Source organism: Anabrus simplex, chromosome 12 (genome assembly GCF_040414725.1).
Source record: "Anabrus simplex isolate iqAnaSimp1 chromosome 12, ASM4041472v1, whole genome shotgun sequence".
NCBI lineage: Eukaryota > Metazoa > Arthropoda > Insecta > Orthoptera > Tettigoniidae > Anabrus > Anabrus simplex.
The window spans coordinates 21,124,592-21,150,371 of NC_090276.1; the positions used below are offsets into that span (position 1 = coordinate 21,124,592).

Genomic DNA, 25,780 nt, shown 5'->3' on the forward strand with positions numbered 1-25,780 from the left:
TAAGAGCTCTTACATGAATTAAAATTAAAGAAGACAAACATTTGGAGTGATTTTTATATAACGGATGCAATGACAAAAGTCAATTGGTGTCAGAGTTGCTTCGACCTCAGACATACAGTGACCCGTGCAGCTGTCCATGGCTTCCATCATAAGGAATGTGTTATACCTAGATTTCACGATCCGAACCATGACTGTGTATGTCGATGGTGTGAGAAGTTCTGTGGTCGTTACCACGCACTAGAGTGCCCGAAGAGACCGTGTTCTCTGACAAAACTTTGTTGTGATTAAGTTTATACCCCTGCACACTGTGCGCTTTTCTGTGTAAATAAATTATTAATTTAGGAGAAGAACGCGAATGTATAACTGTATGTTGTACCATTTTTTCAACAACTCGTAGACATATTAGCTCTGTTGGTCTAAGAGACACTATTTTTGGTGGATCATAACCTAACCTATCAACGTCAAGAGGATTATGGAGTGACAACCTGACATGCCAAGGGGACTGCAGAATACTCCGTGATCATGGAAGGCCGTCTGGAAAGAGAAGTTCATAAGTACAATCGCTCTGGATGAATACAAGGCCGCCATATTGCTGGACATGAGCCACCGCTGACACTGGTCTTAGTAATACTCATTTCCTTCTAGGAGCATATAGATAATACATTAAAAATTTGTTTAATTTAGTACTGAGTGCGTACGTCAGTATGTCAGTAGGGTAGAAGACAGCGCCATGTATGACGACATTATTAGTGCCCTCTACAGAATCCAGAGATCGTACATCACATGTTTATATTTTGATTGTTAGGTAAGCCTCTTTTTGGCACTTTAACCCAACTAAATTTTTCTGGTTCATTTCAACTTTTACTTTTATATGGCAGTTTAACTTCAAAATTTTGGTATTACTTTAAATTTCCCGCATAAATTGATGCATACCTCAGTAAGTAAATGACATAAATGATGGAAAGATAGATAAAAAATAAATGTAAAGTGCATTAAAGGTTATTGTGGATCACTTGCAGCGAAAATGTGTCTCCATCCACGTTGGTCAAGCCGGAGTCCAGATCGGGCACAACTGTTGGGAGTTGTACTGTTTGGAGCATGGGATTCAACCCGATGGTTTCTACTCGGGCGGTGTAAATGACAGAAGCTTCGGTACCTTCTTCTCGGAAGACAGTAGAGGAAGGTTTACTCCTAATGCTGTCATGGTGGACCTAGAGCCAAACGCCATAGGTGAGTGTATCAGATTTTACTAGAGTAACTATTGTACTACGAAATGGCAGCATATTTCCGTCATACTGTTTAGAAGATGGAGAACATGTTTAAAAAACAACGTTTTCGCAATCTAGCTACTACACTAGACTCAACCGAAGAAAAGAAATGTGTATATAGGTACTACTGTATATTGCAGCCTTTTGTAGCATTACATCCACTGCCTGTTATTTTCTTGTATCAGAACCTAACCTATCGATGACACTAATTTTTGGTGGATGGATCATAACCTAACCTATCAATGTGTAGAGGATTATGGACTGACAACCTGACATGACAATGAATACCTTATAATTATGGCAGGGCGTGAAATTTCCGGTCGCCAGGTCGACATTGCCTGATTGGCAACCAAGAATTTGGATCAAGCGACCAATTTTTAATATATAGTTACAAAATATTGGGTGTTTACGAAATGATGGCAGTGATTTATTATTGGTTTACGTTTCTCATACTATTGTCCGGCATTGGAGAATTAATTAATTGTTTCCGTTTGCGGTGATTAGTTAGTGGTACCTTAGCGAGTTCAGTGTTTAGTAAAGTCGACAATTATTTTCATATATTTCATATATTTTCATATATTTCATATACTGTCTCCGCAAACCGTAAAAGTAGTCTACAGTAGTTAGTGGGGAGTAAAATCAATAAGATTATTATATATCATATCATGTCATCTTATTCATATATATATCCTATATTGCATCCGAATAGCCACGAGGGGACAAAATTCCATACACTGTGCCTTACTAGTACCAACATTATAAATGGAGTTTGTTTGTGGTTCTTTACTATATTCCACCACTGATTTCTTTTTTGGCATCGTTGGATGTGATAGCGTTCGCATGTTCAACCACACAGAGAGCGCACGCAATCCTTGCTCACTCCGTTCCTTCGCTATGTACAAGGCCGGGAAATGCAAGCAGTTCTGTGCGCTAAAAATGACGCTACATGAAGTTCCGCCAGTTGCCGCTAGGATCGCGTTGTACCACCCTACTTCAATATTCGCGCCTGTTTAACTCAATAGTGACATTGCAAATAGTGGGAGTATTTTAGTAAAATTATTTACTGCTGTGTTCTGTTTGGTATATCTCGTGAGGGAAGAGCAAATCCATTTTGTTGCATACGTTTCCTGTTAATCCAGAATTCAGAAATAAGTGGATTTCAGCTGTTTCTCAACAAGGTGATAAACCAGGTACTGTGTGGCCTTTTTTTTTGGAAAGGTCGACGGTTTACAACAGGCATTTTAGACAAGACAAATATGGTGAGAGCACAAGTGGAAGGTTTCTACTGCCTACTACGTTCCTTCCGTATTCACAAACGTAAACAAGCGACAGCCACAGCTAGGAAACCACCCAAAAGACGACAGCCTCGAACACGTCTTCATTCTAATCGGAAAATCCGTTAAATTATTAACTTACACATTTGGTTTCATTGCAGTGTGCTTTTATCTAAACACGAGTATTTTTAACAAGTTGGTTTCGTTTCAGAATCTCTAGATACTACATCCAACATAACGGTACGAATAGTAGCAGGCTAAATGGTGCGCGAAGTAGAAGAAAATACTAGCTGTGAAGGTTGTTTACAACCTATTTCTCTTTCTGCGAGTGAAAGCCCGGTCCTCAGCCTCATGTGTTTCAAGATCGCAGAGGGCTGAGGTGGCGTTAATAGAGAATTCTCAGCCCGAAGGCTTGTTGTATCCTCAACAGCTCCGCCATTAGCTGCCACAGATGGCCTAGGCATCACTAAAGAGGCGTATTAGGTAAACGAGGAGTGAGGTAGTTTCCCGTTCCTTTCCTCACTGGGCCAGAAGTTGCTATTACATATCAGTCTGCCAAGCCCACTGAAATGTATCTACAAACTGACCCTATGAGCAACATTTTCACACCAATCATAGCACGCACTGGATGCATAAGGAATGGCGTTACTAGCATCGCTCATACCTCAGTCACTTTCATATTCTCAAAGTTAAGGATAAGTCTGAGACAGGTCAATGAAAGTAACAAAATTGTTCTAGCCCATACCAGAAGACATAAACACTGATGCAGTTCATGTCCTGTGCCACCCAGTATCTGCTTCGGAAGAACTTGCTCACAAAATGTACAATTTTATTAAAAGACAAGTTCTTTCGAACAGTTAATAGTGACAGATGCATCGACACTGAACTTCCTATTATTCTTCTGCAAAAATTCTTGAAGCTGCTCGTGGGTAACCTAGCCTTTAATCGCACGAGCAGGAATGAAAGAGTTTTTCATCTCCACACAAAGCCTCCCAACAGAAAAATAACGTATTTTAATGAGTGACAGCTTATTTATGATCTTTCGCGAGTTGCGGATATAAATGAGAAATCTCAAAGTTGTAAATATCCGTAAAAAGAGTGGGTACGCACTCTCAACTTTAGAATAAATTTATATAGTGCACTCATATGCAAGTCGTCAAATTCAAGAAACGAGATTTCCACTTCTGGAGGTGCCCATGGCCCGGAGGTTCACTCAGCCTACCCCAAAAATGAGTACCAGGTTAATTCCTGGGGGCAAAGGCGGCCTGGCGTAGAGCTAACCACTCTACCCCATCAAGTGCCGAGGTTACGAATAGCGGAAGCCTTTGCCTTCCACCATTCCAAGGGCCTTCATGGCCTGTACGGAGATGACTTTTTTTGCACTCATACGTAGGGTGTTAACGAGCGATCCTAGTGGCAGAACGCTGAACTCCAGTGTTATCCTGGCCTTGTATAATAACGAAGCAGTGGTCGACTAGACAGAAGCCATTAAAGTCCTCGATACAGAAATACTCTTTTGCCAGCTCAAAGGTCAGTTTTGACTTTGTGTTTGTTGCAACATATAAAACTCTTTTGAGGATCCTTGCCTTGACTCTTTCTATGGACCTGAGGTCAGCCTATGTTAGATAGTCCCAAATAATCTGTATCACATAGGTTTACTCTGTCTGCTATGTAGTAGGCCTAGAATAAAACGGAACGTCGAAATTGACGAGCAGACAGCCAGATGGTGTCAAATTAATTTTTTTAGTACTTGTTTTACGTCGCACCGACACAGATAAGTCTTATGGCGACGATGGGATAGGAAAGGGCTAGGAGTGAGAAGGAAGCCGGCCGTGGCCTTAATTAAGGTACAGCATTTGTCGGGTTTGAAAGTGGGAAACCACGGAAACCCATCTTCAGGGCTGCCGACAGTGGGGTTCAAACCCAATATCTTCCAGATGCAACTTCACAGCTGTGCGCCCCTAACCGCACGCCTAACTCGCACGTTGTGTCAAATTAAAATGTCTGCACACGGCAGCTCAGATCATACGATTCTTCTTCTTCTTCTTATTATTATTATTATTATTATTGCCGATTTTAATGAGAAGTTATGCAAGTCTTTTCTTACCCAGAGGCTCCAGGTTCGATTCCCGGCCAGGTCAGGGTTTTTTACCTGGACCTGAGGGCTGGTTCGAGCTCCACTCAGCGTACGTGACGGTGAGATAGCGGCCCCGATCTAGAAAACCAAGAATAACGGCCGAGAGGAGTCGTTGTGCTGACCACACTACACCTCGTAGTCTGCAGGCCTTCGGGATGAGCAGCGGTCGCTTGGTAGGCCAAAACCCTTCGGGGCTGTTGCGCCATGGGGTCTGGGTTTCATTCTTGCAGGTCTTTAGTTGTTTATTACTTAATACATCAAATTTATTGGGAGTTATTGTTTAAAGCGATTATTTTTTACTATATACAAACGTCAAGTACTAAATTCGATATTAATCGTCTTTGTCCGTAGCGCAACGGTCAGCACTATTAGCTGCCGTCTTCGGAAGCCCGGATTCGATTCCTGGGAATTGGCAGGAGGCCTGGTATGTGGTTGAAAATGTACAAGCCACTCACCTCCATTGGAAATGTCTGAAAGGAACTTTATAAAGATGTATGTGTGTATGTTCCAGCATACCTCTCATATGACTTACTATATGGAAAAAAATATGGAAAAAAATACTGTGGAGTTTAAGACACCCCTATTACCCCTAGGGGCTGGGGGTGGGTAGGGTGGAAAGGGTATGAAATATAAAACAACCAGTATTAATGTAGAATCCATAGTTTTCGGGATCGCTGAGATTAATAGTGATACTCCAGATGTCGTTTAAATCCAAGTTCAGCCCCATAAGCATGGGGGTGAGAAGGGGTGAAAAAGAACATGTCCAAAATGACCGATATTATAGATGAATGTGTGTATGGTCCAGCGTAACTCTCAATCAGACTTGGTACTGTGGGGGTAAGGGGGTGACATGTAAAAGTGATCGGAAACGACCGATTTTAGTGTCGAATCCAGAGTTTCTAGGAACGCTGAGATGTTTTGTACACATATGACTTACTATCTGGAAAAAGATACTCCTGGGGGGGGGGGGGGGAAGTGAAATGTAAAAAAAAAAAAAAAAAAAAAAAAAAAAGTAATCGACCGACAAGTGGCTAGGCGATTTGGACCTCGTAGCTATCAACTTGCATTCGGGAAATAGTGGGTTTGAACCCCACTGTCGGCAGCCCTGAAGGTGGATTTTCGTGATTTCCCATTTTCAAACCAGGCAAATGCTGGGACTGTACCTTAAGTAAGCCCATAGTCGCTTCCTTCTCACTATTAGCCCTTTCCTATCCCATCGTCGCCACAAGACCTATCTGTATCGGTGCGACGTACAACAGATTCTTAAAATATAAAATTCGGAAAGACCGATATTAGTGTCGAATCGATAGTTATCGGGGTCACTGAAATGAACCGTGATACTCTGGATGCCTTTTAAATCATAGTTCAGTCCCTTCGGAATGGAGGTTGAGAAGGGTTAAAAAGAACGTCCAAACTAACCGAGATTATGGATGTATATGCGTGTGTTCCATTATACCTTTTAACCAACAGGAAAATAAAATCTGTGGGGGTAAGACACCCTTAGGGGGCGGGATAATTACATGTAAAATAATGGGAAACGACGAATATTACTCCATCGGCATGGGGGTTGTGAAGAAGTGAACAAGAAAATGCCCAGAGCGACCGAAATTAGTGTTGAATCCACAGTTTTCGTCCCCCTGTGGGTGGGGGCGGTAGAATAACACCCACGGTATCTCCTGCCTGTCGTAAGAGGCGACTAAAAGGAGCCCCAGGGTCTCTGAACTTTGGAGCGTGGGTTGGCGACCACGGGGACCTTAGCTGAGTCCCTCTGTGGGTGGGGGCGGTAGAATAACACCCACGGTATCCCCTGTCTGTCGTAAGAGGCGACTAAAAGGGGCCCTAGGGGCTATGAACTTTGGAGCGTGGGTTGGCGACCACGGGGCCCTTAGTTGAGTCCTGGCATTGCTTCCACTTACTTGTGCCAGGCTCCTCACTTTCATCTATCCTATCCGACCTGTCTTGGTCAACTCTTGTTCTTTTCCGACCCCGACGCTATTAGGTTTGCGAGGGCTAGGGAGTCTTTCATTTTCACGCCCTTCGTGGCCCTTGTCTTCCTTTGGCCGACATTTTCATTTTTCGAAGTGTCGGATCCCTTCCATTTTTTCCCTCTGATTAGTGTTATATAGAGGATGGTTGCCTAGTTGTACTTCCTCATAAAACAATAATTACCACCACCACCTTAGCTGAGTCCTGGCATTAGGCTACTTACACTTACTTGTGCCAGGCTCCTGACTTTCATCTATCCTATCCGGCCTCCCTTGGTCAACTCTTTGTTCTTTTCCGACCCCGACGCTATTAGGTTTGCGAGGGCTAGGGAGTCTTTCGTTTTTACGCCCTTCGTGACCCTTGTCTTTCTTTGGCCGATATCTTCATTTTCGAAGTGTCGGATCCCTTCCATTTTTCCCTCTGATTAGTGTTAAATAGAGGATGGTTGCCTAGTTGTACTTCCTCTTAAAACAATAATCACCACCACCACCACCACCACCACCACCACCACCACCACCACAGTTTTCGGGGTTGCTAGGCTAATTGTTGACAGACCTATTGTCAGCTGGAATTCTGTAGGACTTCATATCTTTAGTGCGGCGCGTAAATACATACGGTTATAACTTACTTCCCAGACAACCTGGGCTGCCACGAGAGAAAAATTTAACGCGAAACTAAACTATCTCAAACTAAAATCTTATATTGAATAGTCAGCAATAACTCTTAAACTACAACAGACAACTAATAATACATGTTTTCATTCCTTCCCTAAAGGGGAAGGCGGGCCTCCCAGTCTCCCGAATACAGAGGTGTAGAGCCGTGGCTACCCGTCCTCTGCTCGGCTGCCGGTCGGAACGCAGAGCTGACAGACCACGGACCAGCTGTTGACACCTTTGGGCCCAGGCCCACTCTGCATCCACCGACGCTACAAACGAGTTCGTAAAATATAAGTCAACGGCGTCCCATTTCTTTACGGGTTCGGGTATGAGGTGAGATGAATCTGTCGTGGCGGGTTTTTATGACCGGATGCCTTTCCTGACATCAACCTCATCAGAGGAGTTGATGAGATGAAATGAATGAAGTGATATATAGTAGTAGGAAGGGAGAAGGTGAAATCCAGTGCCGGCACATATCCTACTCCTCTCGAGTAGCACCAAGGGGTCTGCTCTAGGCTTAATGTCTCCATCCGACGGACAAATCACCATCAACAGCGTCGTATACCCTCACACTTATGAGCACTGCGGAGAGGTTTGGAATTTAATCCAAGGTTTTCGCACCCAATCTAGTGATTAGAAATTGTATAACACCTTCTCCCCTATCCTTCTGATGGTCAAACTTTTTTCGACCTACGGAACTCGAACCGGTTAAGCACGGTGTCAGACCGTTTAGACTTCAACTCCTTAATGATTATGGCCACCAGGCGGGCAACGTCACAAACTAATCTACAAAATTTTACTTCAAACAGATAATAATAATAATAATAATAATAATAATAATAATAATAATAATAATAATAATAATAATAAGGCATTAGGGTTAGTTCAAGACATCTACAACAAAAAATGCATGTCAAGACAGACAAAAATTCGGCATTACAACACAGTCATAAAACCAACAGTCCTTTACGCAAGTGAAACATTGTCACTTAACAGTAAACAAGAATTAGAAGAAATAAAAAAGCAAGAGAGGAAGATCATCAGGAAAATCCTAGGAGCAAGATATACCCAAGATGGTTACAGGCTACAATCAATCAAAACAACAGAAAAAGTTTCAAACATTGAAATTGACATTAAGAAAAGACGAATGAAATTCTTTGGACACCTCACAAGATTACCAGAAAATCGACTGTCAAAAAGAATATTAAATTATGTTAGCTCACTTAAGAATTCAACACCTTGGCTGGATGAACTTCGAAAGGACCTCAAAAACGCAAACATATGTGCAACAGACATTTTAGAAAGAGACACCTTCAGACACAAAGTCAACAAGTGGGAAGTTACATCAGAGCAACCAAAGCAAAAACAGTGCAGACCGAAATGGTCGGAAGAACGTAAACAAGCCTTCTCAGAGAGAATGAAAGCCTATTGGAAGAACAAGAAGAACCCAAAGAAAGCTTGATTGAGTTGTTTGCTTAACGTCTTCCATTATTGGGAGAATACGCTAATAATAATAATAATAATAATAATAATAATAATAATAATAATAATAATAATAATAATAATAATAATTTCGTGTGACTATTTCTAGCTGGGTGCAGCCCTTGTAAGGCAGACCCTCCGATGAGGGTGGGTGGCATCTGCCATGCGTCCCGAGGTGATGCGGCTCATTTCAGGCACACCCCCGTTGGAGGTGAGCAGCACGTACCATTTTAACCACATACCAGCCCTCCTGCCATTTTGAAATTCTGGCAGTACCGGGAATCGAACCCAGGACCCCGAGGACGGCAGCTAATAACACTAAACGTTACGCTACAGAGACGGACAACAGATAATTAAAAACGTAAAATTAAACTTTCGAAAAAGTCTCCTCACTGATGGAAAATTTTACAGACCACAACATAACTTGTCATTAGCACTAGTTTTCCTGGTTTACGACCTAACCTGTCATTGACAGTGGCTTTGGAGGATCACAACGTAACCTGTCCCTGACAGTAGCTTAGAAGTACTACGACCTAACCTGTCACTGACAGTACTTTCCCTGGATTATGGCCTAATGTGTTTCTGACAGTAGTTGCTATGGATTGCACGATTGATTCCACAAGCAATTTTTACGAATCATAACCGAAATAATTTTACAAATAACGAACCACATCCTCTCTATGTTTGCAGAGCTACTCATTTTCTTAGACTTACTATTTGTATTTTGTAATGTCAATGATAACGATGCTATGTTACAAGAGCTCTAGGTAATGAAAATGGAGCTAAAATGGGAATTACACGATTATATTTAGGTTCAGAAGCACTCAACTGGCAACATTGATCTCATATGCTGTGAATCCTTGAGGGCAGTCAATTTCTACTAAGTTGTTTCTCGTCACTTGATTTTATAGCTTTCTCATCATAATAACAATGAATTATCTCATATCCCCACCCCTCGCTCCTTTGAAGCACAAGTACGGTGCTCCAAATAACTGTCTCCGTTTACTCAGTGTGAAACAAGGCATAGAGATTAGAGGAAGTAGTTAAGACGAATGAGATGAAGACATTGTCTTTGTTTTCAAATTGTGAAAATCCTTTTGTCACTTGTTATGTACTCACAATGTCTCCCATCTCTTCCTTCCTTAATTCCTTTTCCCACTCCTCCTCTCCTTCTGCTTTGAATCTTCTCTACAAAGAAAGAAGCTTTTGAGAGTCGAATTTCCAGATCTCATTATTTTTAACAAGCAAAATACTGTAATTAGACCCAACCGCAAGATATGGCTTTTATTATTTTATTTTATTTTATTTTATTATTATTGTTATTTCTTCTTCTTCTTCTTCTTCTCCTTCTTGGTTTGACTAGAACTTCTAAAGTGACGTAGTCCTAAGGACTTGACATGATTAGTTTATATTATTACTAACGACCTTCTTCGCCTTCGTACGGGTGCAATTTGGAATTTATCGTGATAGGCTTTGTAAGATTTCCTTGTAGACGACATTAGTTCCTATATTTTCAATAAAACGATGTTTAATCCTAAATCATTCGAGAAAATTTACACTGTAAAGGATATTTTTATCTTGATAAGATTAATAAGGTGGACTAATGATTTATTGTGATAAGGATTACGTGATTAAACTCAAGATATAGTTCTAAGATTGATTTCTTACTGCTAACTATAACTTAAAAGCATATCTTATCGAGGTTTCACTACATATAGCGGACATACGCAGTGTAAACAAAGGAAGCGCTCGGATGATCGTTTTGTTTCTCTGACTTACTACCTAGGCTCCCTTTTATCGCAGATTAATGTTCCTTAAATTTAAAGCTTTCTTGATTAGTATTTCTCGAGATTCTGTAGAGTTCACTCTTTACGCTACCTGATAAACTATAAGCGAAGGGGCTGAGGTCGGGAGACCTGGGTGGCCAGATATTGGTACCACCACGACCAATCCAACGATTAGGAAATATGGTATTGATATGTTCCCTTATCTGGTGCCAATAATGAGGAGTGGATGAAAGTATAAAACAAGACGTGTAGTCAAAGAAAGATATAGGGCCATCACGACGACCGTCCCATATTGACCCCATGTTTATATGAACTTTTTTTATCTCAATGACCAGTACTACCTTGCCCTAGAATATTGACCTCTCCTTCCGGGTCATCCTGTATATTCACATTTTGTCTCTTCCTTCAACTTCTCCCTTCCAATAATGTTTCATGAAGTTAGTCGTTCATTTGGTTTGCTTTTTGAATACGGTTGTCCACATCTACATTAGATCTTCCATCTAAGGTGATATTTTCTTTTACGAGATGCTTAATCTTCCACCTCTTTCTTTCCCGTTACTTCCAAGATGGAGCCGCGGGTTTAATCTTATTCACAAAAACGCACACACCAGATGCTGTGGACTGTGTACACTGATTTACAAATTATATACACATTATACACACACATTAATGAACCACAATCTTGAATTGAATCGAAGAAGAAGAATACTGCCACATTAGCATGTCATCCAACTACAGAACACTTGATAAGATCACATGTACCAACACAACATAACCACTGAACTCAAAAGCATGATTTCACTTAATCGACTAACGATTTTCACTAACAACTCAACTCAACTCCCAAGACGTTCCTTTATATACCTTGCCTGGCCAGGCTTGTAGAAACATATGACACAACATGCTTTCTCGTATCTTCTCGAGCCTCCAATGACCTATGTACAAAGGGATAGACCAGTCTAGTCTAAGCAAGCATCGATATCAGACGTGCTGGGTCGAGTGTGCCGGTAGAGCGGGAGTGGAGTGTGACCGGTGAGTGCAAGAGGGAAGGCGAAAGTGAAGAGGAAGATGATTGGTGTGAAATAATATCGGGTAGTTTTCGGAAGATGACAGGGGAAAAGGAAGAAGGAAAGAGCCAAAAGAGAAGGAGGTAAAGTGGAAATAAGATTGAAGGGTGAAATGATATTGGCGGTAGCGGTGGTACTGCTAGTTATAGGGGGCGTGGAAGTAAACCCCGGGCCGACTTCCAGTGGCAACATGGGCAGTAAAGATATGGAGGTTGTAAGGAGGGTGGTAAAGGAGGTTGTGGAAGAAGTATACCCATTTGAACAGATTAAAATTATGATTCAGAAACACGTGAAAGAGTTCGAAAATATGAGGCAATGGATCCGGATGAAATAATGACCAAAGCGGGAATCAACGAGAGATAAATTGTGTCACTCAAAGAGAATTTAAGGAATATGGAAGAAGAGGTGGTGAAGCTGAAGGTAGAAATAGAAGACGGTAGCCAGGAACGCAGGAAGAAATGCTTATTTATATATGAATTGCCGGTAGAAAAAGGAGAGTAGAAAGTGATGACAATTTACAAATGGATAGACCATTCCATAAAACCCGAGAGACAAAGGTGCGTTGTTCTAGACTATTACCCTGAGTTGCACAACATTACATCGGGTTCATACATCCTATTTACATGTAATAATAAATTGTATACAATTAATTACGTGTTCTTACATTAAGTAAAATCGTATTAATAAACGTACAGCAGAAGTATCGTGACACAAACTCACATGTTCTGTTACATACGACAGATCATACAACACACAAAAAATAAATGGTACGATCACGAATTGCACCGAAAAATGTCCGTATTGACAACCTGTCGTACATAACTACGTAGATAATAGTGCATAACTACGTAAATAGCAATAATAATAGACGTAAACAACTTCATAAATCGAAATATTAGCCACACATCACATACCTACTAATCGAGCTCGATATTTTCACTATTTACCCATGGGTTTAGAGAATTGTTTCCAAGTTATACTAGCTAATTGCATTTGCATCATTTACAGTAAAGTTAGAAACTTCATAATTGTTCCGTATTGAACTGAGAATCACAATGTTAAAAATAGATTCAGAGGTTCCACCTACTCAATACACTGATATACAGTTGCACAAACGTATGTTACATCATGTTTAATTCGGGACCGGTTTCGACACATACAGTATTTGGTGCCATCATCAGCCGATATAGCGCAGGGACTTTAGTCCCTGTCATGTAAGTTGATACTCTTACTCTTGTCCCCTGTTAATACTGAAGATAGGAATAGAATGTAAGAAAATCGAAAAGAGGATGATATTATTCCGACAGTTATAGAGATAATACATGTTTGTACAATACTGGTTAGGGTTATAGCAAGAAGATGATTAACTTGTATAAAGATTAAACTATTGAGAAAATTGAAGATAAGAATTTATTCTTAAATTTATAATTTAGAGGGTAGTTTAGTGTATATTAATTTTGGAGATTAATGAGAAGAACATTCTTTCCTCCTTTATTTTTAACTGTTGGGTTCGATTCAGTGTCACTAACCAACAGTTTGGCGACCGTACTTGCCGAAATGGCGTCGTACAGTTACTGTTAATCTTGAAGGTTGGCACTATATATACATGATTTTTTCGTGACTTGCGAGATTATACGGTACTGCCGTATTGTGAAAATCACTAGTGTTGCATTTGCGGGAGTAAATAAAGCATATTTTCTTTTTCTGTAGGATTGTAAATATGTATAGTAATACTATGTAAAAAGAATTGTGGCTTGTTTGAATAATGCATTTAATAACATACTGTAGTTGCTGTTAAATAACGAACGCAGCATTTTTTCACTACGGTCTTATTTTGTCCATTTCATTTGTATAGAATTCAACTAGGACGTATAAGAAGCAAGAAAAATCTGCAAGAATTCCTCCGAAAAAGAATGCAACGTTACGTCCTCTATAAAGATCAGTTCATTTCAAATGGAAGGAAATCTTGTTAACAACCTAACCTAACCTAACCTAACCTAACCTAACCTAACCTTGTCTTGTCACGACTTTGCTTTCACTTCAGTCCGACAAGTAATAGGAAATTTTAATCTTCTTCTTCTTTTCCTACCTCTTTTCTCACACCTGTGGGGTCACACCGGTGTGAACTGCGCCGCACATGTGGATTTGGCCGTGTACCTGTATGGAGGGATGTAATCACTATTGCGTGTTTCTGTGGTGGTTGGTAGTGTAGTCTGTTGTGTGAATATGAAGAGGAGAGTGTTGGGACGGACAAAAACACCCAGTCTCCGAGCCAGAATAATTAATCAGAAACGATTAAAATCTCCGACCCGCCGAGAACCGAACCCGGGACCCTCTGAACCGAAGGCCAGTACACTGACCATTCAGCCAACGAGTCGGACAAGTAATAGGAAATTTTAATAAGGGAGCTTAATTATTTACGCAAGGCAAACACCGAAGAATGTGCTTATAGTTAGAGCTCTGCACGAAAGCGGGTATCCGCTGATCAGCGGATATCCGCGAAGTTAGTGTCTTGGCGGATACAAACTGTCTGCCGGTGCAGATAATTTTGCTGATAATATCTAAATAATTATTTTGATTGATTTTCACTCAGGTATACTCTTGCTTGTAGTTAGGCGACCCTTGACGTCGGTATGGGAGAATAGTGATATATAGAGCCTTGAGGCCATAAAGCCGTAAATCTGGCCTAAGCCTAATTGGTTTCTGCCTGCATTTAGTGGAAGGAAGAAACAAAGGTCAATACGTCGGTAGTTGTCGCAAAAGAAAGTCTCTCATAAACCTGTGACTGTAGAGGTTGTGGAGTCAGGTGTCAGGCCTTTGTATTAATGTTAACAGATCTACCCGTTTCAATATCTTGGGTGTAATATAATGTAGGTAAATATTTATAATATCCGCGGATAATCATTTGCGGATGGGGATAGTATTTATTGTATTGTATTTATTCTTGAACATAACAGGCGTTCATCCCCAAATACATGTTCATAATAAAAAACTTACAAAAACAGGAAAAAGGAACAAAGAAAATCAACAACACGAGACTCTTAGGGCATGCCATGAGATCCATCAGGTACTTCGGAAACGTGACACTCCCTAGGGAGGATCACCACAGCAGTCATCCTCAGGCCGGCCATACACGTTGCGGCGTACCGGAGAGATTTACCTGTACAGTTGACCTGCACAGTAAACTTGTACAGGCGACGACCTCATACACGGTACGGTTTGCCCATCAGTTGAACTTATGGCATCGACACGACGATTCCTCTGATTTCTTCAACTTTGTCAATAATTTTATATAAGCGTCATCTCTCAGTGCACGATTATGATATTCCTTGCTCTTCACACGCCACAGACAAGGTTCAGATTTGTACAACTCGATAAACTCCTCTAAAACTTGAATTCATTTACGGTTTGACACGTTTCGTATAGAATTCTATCAAAACAAAACAAAAAATCACCGGTAACCAAAAAGAAATTACAAAACAAAACAAACCGAGTGGTCTTGTAAAAAATAAACAGAACGCAAGACCCTCTTCCTACGCCTGTCCTGCTTCAACTGAGCTGAAACCTGTGCAGGTCTTGGGTGAATCACACAGACGTACAGTTATGTTCAACTGCGCAGGTCAACTGTACAGGTAAACCTGTCCGGTATGCCGCAGCGTGTATGGCCGGCCTTAGTCCCTACATGCCACGCCCATCGACCCTGCTGGATAAAAATAATAAATAAACTACTGCTGTCCGGCCATGTCATCATCCCTGGTGAGAAAAAGACCACCCTCCCATGATGACACGACCGTGGGGTCTGTAAGACGCCCCCAACCATCTCTACCAGATGACAGTACAGCTTTTTCACCATTCCATTAGCGGTCAACCTTGTGAGGCAGTAACCGGATGCGGATGTTAATTTGTATATCCGCGCGGGGCTATAGTTATAGTAATGCGTATATCAAAATAAAGGCAAGAATATAAAACATTAAAGTGAGTGACCTTGAGAGAGAGCGTGTATTTCCTTACTTCCTTATTGAGCGTGAAAACCGACTTAATTATGAATATCTTAACTGATCGTTTACTTGGGTAAAGAAATCTTTGTTATTGATATTAATATTGAGGTTAGGGGCTGCCTGGCCGAGGCTGTAAAGACGTGCTCGGTTCGCCCGGAAGGACGTGGGTTTGAATCCCCGTCAGGAAGTCGTAAAATTTAAGAAACGAGATTTCCACTTCCGGAGGTGCATATGGCCCTGAGGTTCACTCAGCCTACACCAAAAATGAGTACCAGGTTAATTCCTGGGGGCAAAGGCGGCCGGGCGTAGAGTTAACCACTCTACCCTATCACGTGCCGAGGTTAACAATGGTGGAAGCCTTTACCTTCCACTCCTCCAAGGGCCTTCATGGCCTGTACGGAAGTGACTTTGCTTTGCTTTGCTAATATTGAGCTTAGTTTGTTGGTGTTTATGTCTCGTGAGTTCAATATGCAACCAGTCACGTTGGTAGGAATGTTGAGCCATTAAAGAAAAAAAGAAAATAGGGTGGCGATATTTACTTTCTAGTGTACAGTCTTACGTGCCGCGTACTATACAGGTTGAAGCGAAATTCGCGCACTCGGGCGTCGCAGCGCGACTCCTCACATGCCAGCAATAAAAAAATGTATCTCACAAAAATTCGTTCTGCGAGTATATCCGACAGAAAAAGAACGTTGAAGAGTGGCAATCTGGCAACACTGTAACCACATGTAGGCTAACTACCTCTGTCAGCACTAAGTAGTGGTCCTGTACAGTTGGTGCAGTGGGTAGAGTTTTGGGTTAGCATGCAGCAGGTCGAGGGTTCGATCCTGGGTTGAGGCGCACTTTTTATTTGCTAATTTCCACCGGACATTACATACTGTAATACACTAAGACACCGTTTCTTAGGTCACATGTATTCTACATTTACAAAATTTAGTAACACTGAACACGTTGTAACGCACCTAGTAGATAAAATGGTGCGAATAAATTCACGCCCACGACGTGGAAAGGGCGTCTTTCAAAGCTGACCAATGAAAACGAATGATCGTGCTTTTCTGGGATCGTAGTATGTAAGTGCAAATGGTTTCTAGAGGACCCGCTGCAATCGCTGTTGACGATTAAAATGCCAGATACCATACTACCTGGACTACATTTACGAAATAAAAAACATACGCCTCAAACCAGAATCGACCCCTCGACCTCCTGCATGCTAACCCAAAACTCTATCCACTGCACCAACTGTACAGCACGTCGAGCGCGTGCTGACAGAGGTAGTTACCCTACATGTGGCTACAGTGTTGCCAGATTGCTATTCTTCAACGTCCTTTTTCTCCCGGATATTCTCGCAGGACGAACTTTTGTGAGAGGCATTTTTTTATTGCTGGCATGTGAGAAGTCGCGCTGCGACGCCCGAGTGCGCGAATTTCGCTTCATCCTGTATAATGAGTTCCGGGAGCTCACTCTGGACCCAACTGCAAATAATCCAAATTTTCTGTACAAAGACTGGCAAGTGAGAGAATTTGATATGTTCACATCCAGCTATCTTGTTTAATACTTCTGTTCCCAGAGCTCTTGAGAGTGGGTACCTGTCGAAACCTCTACGACGACCGTTTCCTTCTGACGGGCAAAGAAGATGCTGCCAATAACTACGCCAGAGGTCGTTATACACTTGGCATGGAGATGATCAAGCAGGCTTTGGACAAAATCCGTATGCTAGCAGAGGGCTGTGGAAACGTCATGGGCTTTATGATCTTCAACTCGCTGGGAGGAGGAACTGGATCCGGATTTAATGCACTCCTACTCCAGGAGTTGGCTCACTGGTATAGCAAGAAACCTCGACTGGAAGTGGCGGTCTTCCCAGCGCCCAGGGTGAGTATTTACGGCTTCAAATGGATGTGTTTTCCTAGAGATGGCGTTAAGCATTTCGCGGCAAAATTAAAATAACAAGACTTAAAGAAAAAACACGAAAATGTATGGACATGCATACGAGAATGAAGTTCGTATAATGACTCTTAATAGGGAACAATGGAAGGTTTACTGTCGTGGAAAAAAATGTATAGACACCCGAGTTCATTCGTTAATAAAACTCCTTTGTCGCACATAGAAATAAGCTCCACGAAAATTTAACTTATTTTATTCTACGTATAACTTAAATATGTGGAGTAGAAATTTTTATCGTCATCATCATCATCATCATCTGTTTACCCTCCAGGTTCGGTTTTTCCCTCGGACTTAGCGAGGGATCCCACCTCTACCGCCTCAAGGGCAGTGTCCTGGAGCTTCAGACTCTTGGTCGGGGATACAACTGGGGAGTATGACCAGTACCTCGCCCAGGCGGCCTCACCTGCTATGCTGAACAGGGGCCTTGTGGAGGGATGGGAAGATTGGAAGGGATATGGAAGGAAGAGGGAAGGAAGCGGCCGTGGCCTTAAGTTAGGTACCATCCCGGCATTCGCCTGGAGGAGAATTGGGAAACCACGGAAAACCACTTCCAGGATGGCTGAGGTGGGAATCGAACCCACCTCTACTCAGTTGACCTCCCGAGGCTGAGTGGACCCCGTTCCAGCCCTCGTACCACTTTTCAAATTTCGTGGCAGAGCCGGGAATCGAACCCGGACCTCCGGGGGTGGCAGCTAATCACGCTAACCACTACACCACAGAGGCGGACAATTTTTATCGTACTCAGTTAAAGTTTTAACCCAGGTTGAAGAAGAAAGGGCCGGTATTTTTTCAATTTCCAAAGGAGCGCTCACTTTGAAAATTCATAACTTTAAAAGTATTGATCTGATCGTTACCAAACTTTAATACATCTTAAAGTAACTTATTTTTGATCTGTATACTAAGTTTTTATTTCAACTGATATTTATGAAAAAGGTTGTTGTAGACTTTGTGAAACAACACATTCTCATTACTGGGTGATCATAGCCGTAAAAAAAATATTCGGCTTGTTATGAAGCTCATGAGAATGTGTTTTTTGCCTGCATGCGATTGTTGATTTTATATTTTATTTATATTTAATTGTGTGGTTGTATGAGAAGAAAGCAGTCTACCGGCGAGAACAATGCACTTGACCCTAGAAACTCTATCAATCATCAATCAATCAATACTGATCTGCATTTAGGGCAGTCGCCCAGGTGGCAGATTCCCTATCTGTTGCTTTCCTAGCCTTTTCCTAAATGATTTCAAAGAAATTGGAAATTTATTGAACATCTCCCTTGGTAAGATATTCCAATCCCTAACTCCCCTTCCTATAAATGAATATTTGCCCCAGTTTGTCCTCTTGAATTCCAACTTTATCTTCATATTGTGATCTTTCCTACTTTTATAAACGCCATTCAAACTTATTCGTCTACTAATGTCATTCCACGCCATCTCTCCGCTGACAGCTCGGAACATACCACTTAGTCGAGCAGCTCTTCTCCTTTCTCTCAATTCTTCCCAACCCAAACATTGCAACATTTTTGTAACGCTACTCTTTTGTCGGAAATCACTCAGAACAAATCGAGCTGCTTTTCTTTGGATTTTTCCAGTCTTGAATCAGGTAATCCTGGTGAAGGTCCCATACACTGGAACCATACTCTAGTTGGGGTCTTACCAGAGACTTATATGCACTCTCCTTTACATCCTTACTACAACTCCTAAACACCCTCATAACCATGTGGAGAGATCTGTACCCTTTATTTACAATCCCATTTATGTGATTACCCCAGTGAAGATCTTTCCTTATATTAACACCTAGATACTTACAATGATCCCCAAAAGGAACTTTCACCCCATCAACGCAGTAATTAAAACTGAGAGGACTTTTCCTATTTGTGAAACTCTCAACCTGACTTTTAACCCCGTTTATCAACATACCATTGCCTGCTGTCCATCTCACAACATTTTCGAGGTCACGTTGCAGTTGCTCACAATCTTGTAACTTATTTATCACTCTATAGAGAATAACATCATCCGCAAAAAGCCTTACCGCCGATTCCACTCCTTTACTCATATCATTTATATATATAAGAAAACATAAAGGTCCGATAATACTGCCTTGAGGAATTCCCCTCTTAATTATTACAGGGTCAGATAAAGCTTCGCCTACTCTAATTCTCTGAAATCTATTTTCTAGAAATATAGCAACCCATTCAGTCACTGTTTTGTCTAGTCCAATTGCACTCATTTTTGCCAGTAGTCTCCCATGATCCACCCTATCAAATGCTTTAGACAGGTCAATCACGATACAGTCCATTTGACCTCCAGAATCCAAGATATCTGCTATATCTTGCTGGAATCCTACAAGTTGAGCTTCAGTGGAATAACCTTTCCTAAAACCGAATTGCCTTCTATCGAACCAGTTATTAATTTCACAAACATGTCTAATATAATCAGAAAGAATGCCTTCCCAAAGCTTACATACAATGCATGTCAAACTTACTGCCCTGTAATTTTCAGCTTTATGTGTATCACCCTTTCCTTTATACACAGGGGCTACTATAGCAACTCTCCATTCATCTGGTATAGCTCTTTCGGTCAAACAATAATCAAATAAGTACTTCAGATATGGTACTATATCCCAACCCATTGTCTTTAGTATATCCCCAGAAATCTTATCAATTCCAGCCGCTTTTCTAGTTTTCAACTTTTGTATCTTATTGTAAATGTCATTGTTATCATATGTAAATTTTATTACTTCTTTGGCCTTAGTCTCCTCCTCTATCTAGACATCATCCTTGTAACCAACAATCTTTACATACTGCTGACTGAATACTTCTGCCTTTTGAAGATCGTCACATACACACTCCCCTTGTTCATTAATTATTCCTGGAATGTCCTTCTTGGAACCTGTTTCTGCCTTAAAATACCTATATATACCCTTCCATTTTTCACTAAAATTTGTATGACTGCCAATTATGCTTGCCATCATGTTATCCTTAGCTGCCTTCTTTGCTAGATTCAATTTTCTAGTAAGTTCCTTCAATTTCTCCTTACTTCCACAGCCATTTCTAACTCTATTTCTTTCCAGTCTGCACCTCCTTCTTAGTCTCTTTATTTCTCTATTATAATAAGGTGGGTCTTTACCATTCCTTACCACCCTTAAAGGTACAAACCTGTTTTCGCATTCCTCAACAATTTCTTTAAACCCATCCCAGAGTCTGTTTACATTTTTATTTACCGTTTTCCACCTATCATAGTTACTAGTTACTAGCGACGTTGGCGAGTTGAACATCAATATGGGCGTTCCCTGTTGTACAATAAGTGGATGTTTCTTGTTTCGTCAATTGTTTAAAACATTTATTGGACTAGCGCTCGATATATCAACGATTGAATTACGTACAGTAGTATATCTCGTATTTCGCCGTAAGTTCCGCCATATGAGAAGGAATTCTTCTTTTCGTTAGTGATTAATGCATCAGTGCACTTCGCAGAATTATTTGAAAAACTTTCCTTGGAAGTAGAGAAGATGTCATTGTTTCTTCAAAATGTCTCACTTCTATGTGAACAACGAGAGCCGCAGGTAAAATGAAAGAAACCGAGCTTGATAGCTGCAGGTTTCCCATTTTCACACCAGGCAAATGCTGGGGCTCGACCTTAATTAAGGCCACGGCCGCTTCCTTCCCATTCCCATTCCTAGACCTTTCCTGTCCCATTGTCGCTATAAGACCTATCTGTGTCGACGTAAAGCAACTAGAAATAAATAAATAAATAAATAAATAAATAAATAAATAAATAAATAAATAAATAAATAAATAAATAAATAAATAAATAAATAAATAAATAAATAAATAAATAAATAAATAAATAAATAAATAAATAAATAAATAAATAAATAAATAAATAAATAAATAAACTTCTTCTTCTTCTTCTTCTTTTATTCATGGGGCCTCTAAATATTAGTTTCTAATTAGCGTCGACCTCTAACATCTTATGCTACCATGTTTTTCCTTCATTTCCATCTAGATATACCTGCTCCCTTCACAAAGCTGCAGGTTGTTCTTATTGGGTCTTCTTGGATTTTTTTTTCTCTCCCTTCACGTGGTAGTCCTAGAGTGGAGAGTCTGTTTCTACCCAGCGCCTCACATTCGAAAAGTATGTGTTCAGATGATTCCTATGCTTCATTGCATTTCCTACATATTATGTTGTCAAAATGAAAGATACTGTGCGAATCTTCACTGCTCGGTTCTGAAAGGAATGTAAAGGTTGCGTGTTTATCTTTCATCGTTGGCTTTTCCCGGGCAGGAGTCCGGCTCCATGGCTAAATGGTTAGCGTGCTGGCCTTTGGCCACAGGGGTCCCGGGTTTGATTCCCGGCAGGGTCGGGAATTTTAGCCTTGATTGGTTAATTTCCCTGGCACGGGGGCTGGGTGTATGTGTCGTCTTCCTCATCATTTCATCCTCATCACGACGCGCAGGTCACCTACGGGTGTCAAATCAAAAAAGACCTGCATCTGGCGAGCCGAACTTGTCCTCGGACACTCCCGGCACTAAAAGCCATACGCCATTTCATTTTTTCCCAGGCAGGAAAAGTTTAAACCCCTAGAGTGTGTGCCAAAATGTCCTTAACTCTTTGCCTGATTCCCTAGCTGAACGGTGAGCGTGTTGGTTTTCGGATACAAGGGTCCCGGGTTCGATAATTGGTCAAGTCATTGAAATTTATCTTCACTCGGAGCTGGGTGATAGGGCTTATTCGAAGTGTATCGTCTCTTCAAGATATCAATAGTCATGGTGGGATGCGTTCATCTCCTGAAACGTTTTGTATTTAAATTCATCTAGCATGTTATTCGCATATTCCACTTTCTCACCCCACAACACAACTCATTCATTGCGAAGTAGTTCTACATGACTCAAAGCTGATACATGGCAGTGAGAGTTCAGTTGGCGCGGCCAATAGGCCAAATGGGCAACACCTCTTAGCGGATACGCTGATTTCTTCTCTCAAAACCACACAATTAAATATAAATCAATATAAAATCAACAATTACATGCAGTCAAATAGCTGTTTGAATTTTAGCCAAACATTCCCATGAGTTTCATAACAAACCGAATTATTTACGGCTAGTAATGAGAAGATATTGTTTCACAAAATTTACAACAACCTTTTTCAAAAATATCAGATGATACAAAAACGTAGTATACCGATCAAGAATAAACTACTATAAGAAGTAGTAAAATTTGGTAACGATCACATCAACACTTTTAAAGTTATGAATTTTCAAAGTGAACTCTCCGTTGAAAATGAAAAAAAAGTACCGGCACTTTTGTTCAACCCACGGTAAAATTTTAACTGCTTACGATAAATATTTCTGCTCCACATAATTAAACGTAGAATAAAATAAGTTAACTTTTGGCGTATCTTGTTTCTAGGTGGGGCAAAGGATAACTTTTTATTAACGTATTAATTCGGGTGTCTATACTATTTTTTCCACAACAGTAAGTTCCCGATGAGGGACTAAGATTAATTTCTCACCAACAGAACATTTTAAAAATTACATGAGATGTCTTTTCAGGCGTTCGCTCTGTAACCAGCGTTCGTCTTAGGCCTGACGCTAGACTCCTCGCACTCTGATCATCATCAACAATTGAAACTCCACATCATCAAGTCCCAATTTACACTTCAAATACTGGTATTAATGCTAATCAATAAGATTTTTTTAGAGATGGTTTGTTTAGCATTTTTCGTATGTTTCAGGTATCATCGGCTATTGTGGAGCCTTACAACGCCGTGCTGAATACCCACGATACCTTGCAGCACGTCGACTGCACATTTCTCGTTGATAACGAGGCATTGAGAAGGATAAGTGGTCATCTCGGAGTGGATGTTCCTCAACATTACAATTTAAATCAGCTGGTCAGTCAGGTAAGACATTTTCATAACCTTGCATGGATCATTTCATGCTGGAAGATTAGATTTGGAATTTCGAAAGCCAGAACAAAATCATTAGGGTGATTGAGAATCTTTGGAGTGTTATACATTTTGTTGAGGAACATCTTCCACATTCCTTGTGGGTGGAGGCAATGGAATACATTAACGGTTATCCCCTGTCTGGATATATATTCAGAGCAAAGAACAACATCATTCAAAAACTTGCGGGATCTTCATGGGAAGAAGCCTTGGCATGCACTCTTCGATCGTCAGCAATGGGGTTGTAGATTCTTCAGCTGAGTATTGTTCTTCTGTTTGGCTGAATAGCAAACTGGCACCGTCCTCAACCAAACAAGGCGCATTGTCAGCGGTGCAGTCAGATCTACTCCACTTTTTTGGTTGCCAGTGTTGAGTTACATACCACCTCCAAGAATACGAAGACAAAATAATCTGGTTCGTGAGTTTAGAGCTGGCTGTTAGGTTTGGATGTCTGAAATAAAGATCTTCCTCCATTCAAACTACCGGGGAGCTCATCAATAAGTCCTATAATGTATTTCGTGAGTTGCAACTGGAGTGGAACAACATAGCTCCAATTGAGTGGCAGGCAGCATCCACCAGCTGGCTATGATCTCCCAAGAAAAATCTGGGTTGCCCTCAGTATAGTTCGCGCCAGTCATGGACGGTGTGGCTCATTGTTACATAAGTGGGGCTTGAGATCCTCCCCTGAGTGCAACAGCGGTGAGGAAAAGCATACCATCCGGCATATCGCCACTGAGTGCCCTAGGGATCATACTTAGGGCCATTGGAAGATTTTATGGGGACTACAAATGAGACTATTCAGCAGTTGAACAATTTAGATTTAAATTTATGAACTCTCCATGAGTTTGGTTGATTGTTCAGTGTCCTTTTCTTTAAATTTGTTTGTAACTTATAAAACTGTATACTAGCCATAAGCTAAATAAATAAATTCTCTGCCTGTCATAAGAAGTGACTAAAGGAGGCCCCCAAGGATAAAGATGCAAAAGAAGCGGTAATTTTACCATGTAAACATGTGAAAGTACCAGCTAGGGATGTTTTTTCTCATCTACGTCCAACAGTCTTGTCATCCTGGGAATCGGAGTGGCTACCTAGCCGAACTCTCAACAAGATGAGAGCAATTAAGAAGACAACTACCGTGTAGCAGTCCTATTATCCGGTCTTCACGTAGAGAGGCCGTAGTTTTGTGTAGGCTGAGGATAGATCATGGAAGATCTACGTACTTTTAGCTCGTGAAGAGAGAAGATCCCCCTCCAAGTGTGTGTTTTTGTGGTGCCGACTTCACCCTGCGGCCCACATCACCACAGAGTGCTGATCTCTCTGGCCTAAGATGAAGCCTCGGCCTGCAGGAGACACTCGAACTCATACATTACTTTTTTTTGCTAGTTGCTTTACGTCGCACCGACACAGATAGGTCTTATGGCGACGATGGGAGAGGAAAGTCCTAGGAATGGGAAGGAAGCGGCCGTGGCCTCAATTAAGATACAGCCCCAGCATTTGCCCGGTGTGAAAATGGGAAACCACGGAAAACCATCTTCAGGGCTGCCGACAGTGGGGTTCGAACCCACTATCTCCCGGATGCGAGTTCACGGCTGCACGGCCAACTCGCCCGGTCATACATTACTAGCCGAAGACGAGTTTCCTACTGATCTAGGCATTCGTTTTATGTGTGAGAGTGGATTAATGAAGGTCATAGCCTATAAATTTCAAGTGTTTTGCTTCTCAGGGAACGAAGATGACCTTTTCAGCTTAAGATAATAATTTTCGTTTTATTTAAACAAAATTTTCAAATCCCTCCCTTGAATAGTTTTATTTTAATGTTCTTTTTCAATTAATTTGTTCAGAGAGGATGGTTACCTAATGTACTTCCTCTTAAAACCACCACCACCACCACCACCACCACCAAGTGCCAAGATGTTCGAGGGTACTCCAGGTGACTCCAAGTTGTTCAAAAGCTCTGTCGTGTCGCAGACAGCCTCATCTGTAGTATGTGTTGTGTCGATAAAACACCGGGTAAATCTTGTAAAATATCTTGTTGATGCGCGATCGGTGAAATGCTGTGACCACCTATGACAAAAATTTCAGATCCCTGCATGCCGTAAATTTGACTGGGCATCGCACACACAGACAAACACTTCCTATTTTTAACAAATACTCTAATTCTTTGAAAGGTTCGGAAATCTCATTTTCACTGTGGTGACTATGATGAGAGCAGGATCAGCTTATTGTATCGTGTGTTAA

At 41.2% G+C, this 25,780-nt stretch overlaps 1 protein-coding gene across 2 annotated transcripts in view; it reads left to right on the plus strand.

Annotated features, from left to right (window-relative positions):
- LOC136884442 (tubulin alpha chain) overlaps nt 1–25,780 on the plus strand; it is a 57,082-nt gene that overhangs the window by 21,132 nt on the left and 10,170 nt on the right. The window contains exons 2-4 of one of the 2 annotated variants that reach the window (XM_067156608.2): nt 1,020–1,230; nt 17,223–17,524; nt 23,330–23,497. In XM_067156608.2, coding sequence (XP_067012709.1) covers nt 1,020–1,230; nt 17,223–17,524; nt 23,330–23,497 — 681 coding nt within the window. The remainder of the gene's footprint in view (nt 1–1,019; nt 1,231–17,222; nt 17,525–23,329; nt 23,498–25,780) is intronic. The other variant, XM_067156609.2, reaches the window with a different exon arrangement.